This window comes from Lactuca sativa, chromosome 2, assembly GCF_002870075.4.
Source record: "Lactuca sativa cultivar Salinas chromosome 2, Lsat_Salinas_v11, whole genome shotgun sequence".
In the NCBI taxonomy this organism is placed as follows: Eukaryota; Viridiplantae; Streptophyta; class Magnoliopsida; order Asterales; family Asteraceae; genus Lactuca; species Lactuca sativa.
In genome coordinates, this window is record NC_056624.2 from 221704045 (window position 1) to 221714420 (window position 10376).

At 35.4% G+C, this 10376-nt stretch overlaps 1 protein-coding gene across 1 annotated transcript; it reads left to right on the forward strand.

The window, feature by feature from the left end:
• Positions 1-4514: 4514 nt before the first annotated feature.
• On the forward strand, positions 4515-5150 carry LOC111879884 (uncharacterized). Its single transcript, XM_023876317.1, has one exon. The coding sequence runs from the start codon at positions 4515-4517 to the stop codon at positions 5148-5150; it is 636 nt and encodes a 211-aa protein (XP_023732085.1).
• The last annotated feature ends 5226 nt before the right edge of the window (positions 5151-10376 follow it).

Genomic DNA, 10376 nt, shown 5'->3' on the forward strand with positions numbered 1-10376 from the left:
CTCTTTTAGTCACAAAACTAATTACCAATTAATTATTGACTAATATTAATTAAACAATATGATTTCTCCTTTGATATATTATTCTCATAATATATTAATAAATCATATTTAATCCTTTCTCTCCATAATTCATCCTATCAAGTTGTTTTGGTGAAGGCAACCCAAAAGGACCATGCACCATCGGGTCAAGTACATACCAAAATAGTTATGGACTTAGACACTAATCCAACATTTTCGAGTACTACGACTTTCATTCTAGACCCCGTCCGCTAATTCTCATTCTATCTCTGATTTACAAATCTGTATCGAATTCATCGCACTCGAAGAGTATGGACTAAATTTCATCCATATCTTTAACATACGAGCTCTATTATCGACGTTCTTTATATACATGTGTTGGTATTTATGAGTGTTATAACTTTTATTTAGACTCCATCGGCTAATTCTCATTCTATCTTAGATTTACAAATCTGTATCGAATTCTCCGCGCTCGAATAGTAGGGAGAAAGTTTTGTCCATATTTTTCGCATACAAGCTTCATCTTCGACTGTATTTTTATCTTTGAACTCCTATTAACAAGATCTTCAATTCTCGTTTACATCCTTTTGGCTAAAATTCGACCGATCTAAAATTCGATTTCTGAGTTGTACACTGTTATGTTGAATTTTAGAAAAATCATAACTTCCTCAAATGAAGTCAGATTTTGACGTTCTCTATATGCACGCTCTCGTTTTAATGACTACTATGACTTTAGTTTAGATCACTAAGGCTAAAAAATAATTTATCAAAAAATTATTTTTTACGATACGCAGAGCCGTGCCGATTTAATCGTGAAACTTCGACGAGTCATAACTTCTTCGTTATAAGTTGGATTTCAGTGTTCTTTATATGTCCAGAATCCTTGTGACATATAGTATAATTTTGGTTAGGATTATTTGTTCTAAATAATCTTCTATCAAAAAGTCATTTTTAACGCTTATTATCTTTAAATTGACTAGCGCGAATCTACAGGCGTCACAAAAGTTTAGTGAGTTCCCCCAAAATACCACACACCACAATATACATACAGTGCATGCACACCGGGCCCACAACACGAAGATTGGATTGCCCCCGGGCCCACAACTTGAAAACTGGATTACCCACAGTCCCATAGCATGGAGACTGGATTGCCCTAGGGCCCACATCACGAAGATTGGATTGCCCCCGAACCCACAACTTAGGACTGGATTTCCCCCGCCCGACCCACAACCTAAGACCGGATTGCTCTCGAGCCCACAACATGAGACTGGATTGTCCTCCTGACCCTCAGCTTATGAGTGGTTTGCACTCAGGTTTGTTGGCTTATAGCACACAGTAGTATTGCCTCAACCCAACCGCACCACAATATATCAACATATGAAACAAGAAAGTAATCAAGTAATTACATAAGCATATGAAACTATCCACCCCAGTCTACTTGTCTAATAGCTCATTACCATACACCTAGCCTCATACAATACTACACCACTACTGACATATCTCTAAGGAATGCATAACTATATATAACCAGAGGTGAGATAGACATTCAAACATGAGATCCCAATTTAGAGCTACAACCACACGAGGAACACGCAAGAAAGCCTAGATCAATAGTTCTCGGGCTATACAACGTAAGTACATACAGCCCCTAGGGTACTCTACTAGACGATCGCCAACCTATTGATACTCGAATCGGCATACTAATATCCTTATATCCTAACATACAATGATATACACTGCAATACATAATACATTGAGGAAACTCACCTGAGTCGGAGACCCAAGAAACACAACAACACACACTCACTTTTTGCACGGATTGCTCTTGCGAACCAACTAGCACCAAAACATGGTATAACCTTAATCAATAACCCAATTCCTACAAGTTTGACCCAAAGTCAAACTGGTCAAAAATTCAACACGCAACAAAGTCAATGGTCAGCAGGGCAACAACTCCCCACGATGTAGAAAACTCTTGCTTATGTTGTGGCCAGCTAAAGACAAAACAGTCAGGCATCCAAGAATCATCACGACGTGGCAAGCCTTTGGCCACGTCTTGGAATCTGACTGAATGCCAACTTTTCAATTAAGTGCCTAATCCCTTTAGATCTAAGTCCAAAACTTCAGATCTACTCTTTCATACTAACTTAGTGGATAAAGTTTCCAACTTTATCCATTAGAACTCCATACCAAGGCTAGATCTAACATTCTTAGTCCATTAAGTACTTAATGAGGCTATAACTTGAGCATGAACACAAAATACACCAAACATGGTCCTTGCACCAAGATGGACTTCTCCTTTCCTCAAGCTTTATCGAAAATCCAAAGATTAATCTCTAAATCAAGAAATAAAGTCTTCAATCATGCATGGAGGCTAGTGTTTCTTTTGGAAGGGATGGAGGCTGAAGAGGATGTCCAAAACCTTGAGTTTAAGGGATTTAATATAGAGGAAACCCTAAAAGATCATGGACTTGGGCTACAGTTGATGCCATGTCGTGACCTTCCTCTTGCCACGTTGTGGCAGGCTCCTGAACGCGCGTGCATGTATTGACATGTCACAACGTGGCATTCCATTCACTACATCATGACACAAGGTTTTTTTTCTTCCAAAAACCTTACATTTGATCCATCCAAACCTTCAACTGATCCATCATAAAAAACGGGTTAATATTATGTCCGAGTAGTTTTATATTATATTATATGCTTCATAGTTGTTTTGTGTAAATTATAACTTTAACATATAGTATTATGAATTTTATACTGGTATATTCATTTTGTATATTACTTGTTTTTTTTAATGCACTATATATTTTAGTTGTTTCTTCATTTATTATTATAATATTAAAAAATGCAATACTAGAGACATCATGGTTAACTTCACAAAATCTTATTAGTGCCACATCATCTACCCACTAATTTTTATTTACTAAAAAACTTTTAGTAAATATATTCTCTAAAGATTAACCATTTTAAAAGAGTTTTTTTTTCAATTTAACTAATTTATATTTTATGTATAATCAATTTTTTATTAAGTCCCTCATATAATTTATAATTTATCATTGTCATATTTTTGTTTCCGAAACTATAAAAGATTATAAAACTACCAAATAACTAAAATTTTATGTAATCATAATGTTTTATGATATTTGTTATTTTTTGTTTTGACAATTTTGGAAACTACATTTAAATTATATAACTTTTTTTCGTAATATACTGGAATTTATTTTTTATTAAATCAATTGACTAACTAATAAGAAATATAATATCTAAATATCATTGACATATATAATAGAATGTTAATTAGTACAAGGATCCAACGCAATGTGATAAACATATGAAAGAAAAAGAAAAGGTTAGTGGATAATACATGTTTGGAATAATAGTTATCACGAAAATTCTTCACTAATGGTAAAAAGTTTTCCAAATATTTTTTCAATTACAAAGTAGACTTTGACAAGGCATTTGATTCCGTTAATTGGGGATTTCTGGACAATAATATATATCAAATGGGCTTTGGTGAGAAATGGAGGGGTTGGATCAAGGGCTGTCTAACGTCATCAAAAACATCGGTTCTAATAAATGGAACCCCTACAAAGGAATTCATAGCATCCAAGGGAGTTCGACAAGGCGACCCGCTCTCTCCATTTCTTTTCATTACAACAATGGAAGGCTTGACTGTTGCAATGAAGGAGACTTGTAACAATGACGTTTTTCAACGGCTACAACTCCCAAAGGGTGGCCCAACCGTCTCACATTTATTATATGCCGACGATGCATTATTTATTGGTGAATGGACGGAGCACAATGTAAAGAACTTGGCAAGAATTTTAAGATGCTTCCATGTATCATCAGGTTTAAAAGTCAATTTTAATAAATCGAGAGTTTTTGGGGTTGGGGCACACTTTGAAGAAGTTGCTCGTTGGGCGACTCCGCTTGGATGCGAACCAGCGAATCTCCCATTCAACTACCTGGGGGTGCCTGTTGGCGCCAATATGCGGCTAAAGAAACATTGGCAACCGGTAATTGAAAGGTTTCAAAAAAAGCTTACCATTTGGAAATCCAAGACGCTATCTTTCGGAGGAAGGCTCACACTCATAAAATCGGTCCTGGGAAATTTGCCCACGTACTTCATGTCTCTTTTTGTCGCACCAGCAGGGATAATCGACAAGCTTGAAAAACTAAGAAGGAATTTTTTGTAGGGTGGTTCAGAGGGTAATTCCAAGATACACTAGGTATCTTGGAATAAGATAATTGCTAACAAAAGTGACGGGGGGGCTCGGTGTCGGTTCGATCAAAGCTTTCAATACGGCTTTGATCGTAAATGGTGGTGGCGATTTCGCTCTGAGCCGGAATCAATATGGGCAAAAGTTATCTTCAGCATTCACAATCTTCAAGGAAAACCTGATCACATATTATCCTTGAAAACCTTACCTGGGGTTTGGAACAACATCGCTTGTTCCAAAAAAGATTTAGATAAATGCGGTATCACAATTAACATGGTAATGGAAAAACAATCAACAAACGAAGGTGATGATTTGAAATGGACTTGCCCTCTTAGTAGCAATGGCAATTATCAAGTCAACACATTAAGGAGAAAATTAGACAGTTGCAGTTCTGTTGATATCGGGAGGTTCGAATGGGTGAAGGAGATTCCAATCAAGGTGTCGACTTTTATATGGCGAGCAAAACAGGAGCGCATTCCGACATCTGTCGCTTTATCAAAACGAGGTGTCAATGTAACCTCCACAATGTGTTATCACTGTGGAGAGGTAGAAGAAACATCAGATCATATGTTGATTCAATGCTCTTATGCAAAAACGATAATGAAATGGATCTTAAAATGGTGCAACATTCAGCCTGAAAATTTTTCCACGGTTCACGATACACTCGATTATGCATCAAATTGGGGGAATTGTCCAAAGAAAAAAAGGAGATTGCTGGGAATTTTCTATGGAACTATGTGGAGTATTTGGAAGTCACGGAATGATAGAGTGTTCAATAACAAAAGGCTGCAACCGACGAAATTGATGGATATCATTATGTCGACACTGTTCATTTGGGTCAAATATAAAGGAAAATGTGATTCGATTCGGTGGTCAGATTGGTGTTTAAACCCTTTTATCGGGTTGTAATCGTGCTTTTTATTTCTCCTGTTTTTGTTTTGCTTTCCTTCTTTGATGTACTTTTCCTTAGCAACTTGCTGGGACTCTATTTTTTATATATAATTCTTTATTTTCCGGTTCAAAAAAAAAAATTAAAAAAATACATCATTAAAGAGATTTTTAAACAATAGAAACGATACTATTAAAGACGACTTAATTACGGGCATAAAGTGCTCACCACCACCACTCTTAACCATTCTAAACACGCTCATAAATGCAGAGCCGTCACCTCAGAGGTATTGCTATGTAAAAAAAAACCTCCACTTTATCCACCCGTCTCCACATGTTTATTTTGAATACTAGGTGTAAGAGTCATATATTATATGAGTTTATTTAATTAAATATGAAATATTAATAATTTGAAAATTTTGAATTTATAAGAAAAATGAGAAAGATTTTAAATTATTAAAATTAATAAGACTTTAATGTATTGAATACATTACATATATAAACTCTTTCTAATAAATATCTTACATATATATTACCTTACATATTAAATGTAAAATTTTAATTTAATAAAATGAAAAATACAATAAATTGATAAATGTCAAATAGAAATTTTAAAAATTTTAGAAAATATCATGTGTCCAAACGAAGAAGAAAATGTCATGCAACAAAACAAAATTTATTTATTAGGTAAGATTGAAACTTAAGGGGAAGAGACGGAGAGACTATGAATGATGGTAGATGTGTGCTACTAGAAAAATATAAACTGGTGTATGACAATCATTCCTAATAAGTAAAAAAAATTTTTGCCACATGTCACATTTTCATTTATTTTGCCACATGTAATTTAATGGTTTTTTAAATTAATTTTTATTTCACATGTCATTTTATGATTTTTTTTTTTTCATTTTATTAAATTCAAGATAGTATTTGAATGCATATCAATTTCATTAATGAATTTTTTTTAATTTCAAATTACTAAATTAAAGATTCATTAATTTTCTTTATTTATTTATCTAAATTATTTGTTTAAATTTAAAAGGAAAAAAAACACTTTAATTTTTATAATTCAATATTTTCGCATTTTTCTTATAAATTCAACTTCTCAAATATTTAGAATTTTGTATTAAACTTTTTCTTATAAATAAATTCATGTAATACATGAGTCTCACATCTATTATATAATAAGGAGGATGATGTTATCTATGTCCAAGTCTTCAAAGGCAACGTCATAAATGACCTTACATTTATAATTAATATATATTTTTTTGTTAAAGCGCCTACATTGTGATTCTATTTCTTTTCTCTCGGAAAATCATCCAATTTCAAAATTGGATCGAGTCATTAATAAAAAAAATAACTTTTTTTGGGTATTTCATATTTTTGTATAAAAGAATCACAAACTTGGAAAAAAATTTAGTTTCGAATTTTCAAATTGTATTACAAACAATCTTCAAAATAAATCTAAGAAAATCATATATTTCTATATTTTATAATCTCTGAATGTTTTCACAACATTTAATATTTTAATTATTGTTTCGTTCGTTTTTAACCGTGAAGGATTAAAAACTTTAGTTTTTAGTTTTGTTTTCGTACTCTATATTCATGTAGTCAATTCCATTGAATTGATTTGTGAACAATTAGTAAATGAAAGTTTCCTTTGATATCTAGTCTTGAACGTGAACACATTGACCACTTTAAGTAGGTTATTTTTTGTGAAGTTTTCTAAGGAAATTTACTATAAAGGTATAATATTTTGGGAAAAGTTTTAATAGTTTCAATATTTTTTTTGAATAGAATAGCCCAGACAACCGGATAATTCATTTACTTTAGTCTATTTTGACCTTTTCAGCAGGTCACCTATATCACAGGGCATGCCAATTAGACAGGTATTGATGTGGGGTGTCACGTCAGCGAGCTGCTCTTGAGAATAAAAAAGGTCATCTATTTCACATGGCATGCCAATTAGACAGGTGTTGATGTGGGGTGCCACGTCAGCGAGCTGCTCTTGAGAATAAAAAAGGCACCTATATCACATGACATGCCAATTAGACAGGTGTTGATGTGTGGGGTGCCACATAAACGAGCTGTTTTTGAGAATAAAAAATCGGATTTCTTTGTAAAAACTAAGATAGTAGGTTTCAAACCTACAACCTCCAACACACAAACCAAACACCTTTCCACTAGGCTAGAAGACTTTTCATCAATTTACTCCTCCAATGTGGTATATAATGTCTTAAATGCATAAGCCTTTAATACATTTATTATTATTATTATTATTATTATTATTATTATTATTATTATTATTAAATACACAATATACCACATTGGGCACTTAAGGATCACTTTATATGCGTAAAACAATACATAAAATGTATAAAACACCTTTCCACTAGCCTAAGTAACATGGCTCAGAATTTTACAACTCTCCCCCACTATCTAGAGTTGTTTGTGGAGACGGACTTCGAGAACGAAGTCTGATTCAAGTGGGGGAGAGTTGTAAAATTCAGTTTCAAGATATATATTATTTAATTAAATTTTGATTTTTTGGGGTCGCTACAACGTAAAGAAGGATCACCACGGTTTGGTAAGGCATTTTTGTTGCGGTTCTCTTTTGACTCGCCACGACGTGACAAGTAAATGCCTCGGTATGGCCGCTGATGACATCTTAAACCCTAATTCTTCGAGTATTTAAAGGAAAGTGGGAGGCTAGGGTTTCTCATCCTCAACCTCCATCACTCTCGAACCCCAGAAACCTAACCCTAATCTTCCTTGGTGCTCTTATGCTCATTTTAGCAAACTCGTGGTGGTTTTGAAAAAAGAAGAAGAAGAAGAGCTAACATCTTGATTCAACAAGCAATTTTTTCCTCCATTTGTGTGTATCTTCTGGACTCTTTGTAAGTCCTCAAACTTCAACCTTTTTCTATTCTTCATCATAGATCTAGGTTTTGAAGCATGTTATGGTCCTTTTGGAGTGGTTTGAGTGGTTATAAGAGATAAAGTTTGCAACTTTATGGTTTCTTTATGTCCCTTGAATGTTATATATTATAGATCTAGAATTTTGTGGTAAAATGGGAACCATGCATGGATTATGGGCCATATTTTTCCATTTTGACCTAATCTGAACAAGGACATGCATGGGTCATGTATGTCCATATATTTTGGATTTTTTTGGACCATTAGGGGTCCTAGAAGTGTTATGGAGAAGTTGGACTAAGGACATTCAGGATTAGAGATTTTGTCCTTTTAGGTGGACTTAAGGGATAAAGTTGGAAAGTTTATCCTTCTAGACCATATTTCATATTAGATATGAGCTTTGGAGCTCTAGCAGCTGAAGGAAACAGGTTAACCCATTAAGTTGTTTTGAACCCAGATCCTACGACATGACATCAGGTTGCCACGCTGTGGCGACTGGGGTTGGATTGATTATTTTTCCCTAATTTGATGCCACGGCGTGACCAAGAATAGCCACAGCGTAGGCAAGGATGGCCACAACGTGACGAGTTGTTGAAGCTAATGTTTGACTGTTGGCTTTGACCTTTGACCGTTGACTTTGAGGGTTGACTTTTGACTTGTTGTCTTGGGTTAAATTTCTATATTAGAAGGTATACTAAGGGTCTCCCTTGCATGTTTACCTAGGTGGTGCTTAGCGCCGTTTTCGGACCTTGTAAGCCCGAGATTCGTTAGTGGTTGACGAATAGAGGTAAGCCCAATGGTTATTAGTGGTTAACGAATCGGGATGAGCCCAAGAGTCATTAGCGGTTAACGAATCAGGATGAGCCCGAGGAGTAATTAGTGGTTGACAGATCGGGGAGAACCAATAGTCGGTAGTAGTTGTCAGATCGGGTTAGACCCAAGAGTCATGAGAGGATAAATTAAGCGAGATAAATTTAAGGACCTCTTTGGGACAGCAGGGTTAATGGATAGGATGGTTTTGTCCACCAAAAGGACAAGCAAGATTGGGGAACATTTGAATTATGATTTAGGAATTTGCTTTCCTTGATGTTTATTCTTTGGGATAGTGTTCGTTCTCTGTCGATTTGCGTGCTTTTGGCAAATAATTGAATCAGAGCTGGTGTCTGGAGGTGGAGGTTTGATTAGGGAATCATTATCGATTGTTAGGCACTTCGTTCCAAAATTGACTTTGTGAATGTCCGTGGAGACTTTGAGGTTGTTACCGCAGACCTTGGTAAAGGAGTTTTGCCGGCTTGTACGGAATAAGCGAGATTGGAAAAAGCCTACAATGAGTATGGAGGTTGTTTAAGGAGTAAGGGGTAAGGACGAATTTCGAAGATGAAATCTAATTTAAGTGGGGGGGAGTTGCAACTCCCGATTTCCTGATTTGACCATTTGAAAACCTAAAGATTTCAAAAGTGAGGTTTTAGGAAAAACCAATTGCCACGGTATAGAGCTTGTATCTTGACCTTTATTATCTTTGATTTAAGATTATGCTCTTTATGGATGGTTTTGGTCTCCTTCATGCACGCTCTTGGAGTTTGAGAAACTCTAGAGCTTGTTATGGCACTCTAATGGTCAATGGACTTTTGTTATGTGTGAAAAGGGTTCATGTTTAGGGTTATCTTGAGTCCATGCACAAGGACGTGGCCTTTGGATGACCTAATGGACTTAGGGTTGTAGATCTTGCCCTGTGATGATGTCATAATAGATAAAGTTGGAAAATTTATCCATTAAGTCATTGAGAAGAACTAAGTCTGAAGTTATGAGCCTTAATCCATAAGGGTTAAGTTCTTAATGAGAAAAATCCTTTCTGACCAAAACCACAACGTGGCCAAGGGCTTGCCACAACGTAGCGGTGCTCAACCATGCAACTGTTTTTTTTTTTCAAACTTTAGGCACGACACGTCGAAGGGATTGCAACGGCATGGTGTTTGTTGACTTTTGACCAGTTTGACCTTGCGTCAAATGTGAAAGATTTAGATTGTTGATTAAGGTTGGATCCTTATTTCGGTGATAGTCGGTTCGTGGGTCTGATTAGTACGAGGAGTTGAGAGATTGATGTGTTTCTCTGGTTTTACGATTCGGGTGAGTTTCCTCACTATTCCATGTGTTACAATATATATCCTTGCATGATAGTATGTAAGGGGAATAATGATATGCCGGTTAGAATATCAGTAGGTTGGTGGTCATCCAACTGAGTGTCATATGGGTTGTATCTATTCATGTAAGACTGCCTGAGAACTCTTGATCTAGGCTTTCTTGCTTGTTCCTTGTTTGGTTGTGGCTTTAGAG

Coding starts and splice junctions, on each gene's coding strand:
- LOC111879884 (XM_023876317.1), top strand. CDS start 4,515: ATGGTAATGGAAAAACAATCAACAAACGAAGGTGATGATTTGAAATGG.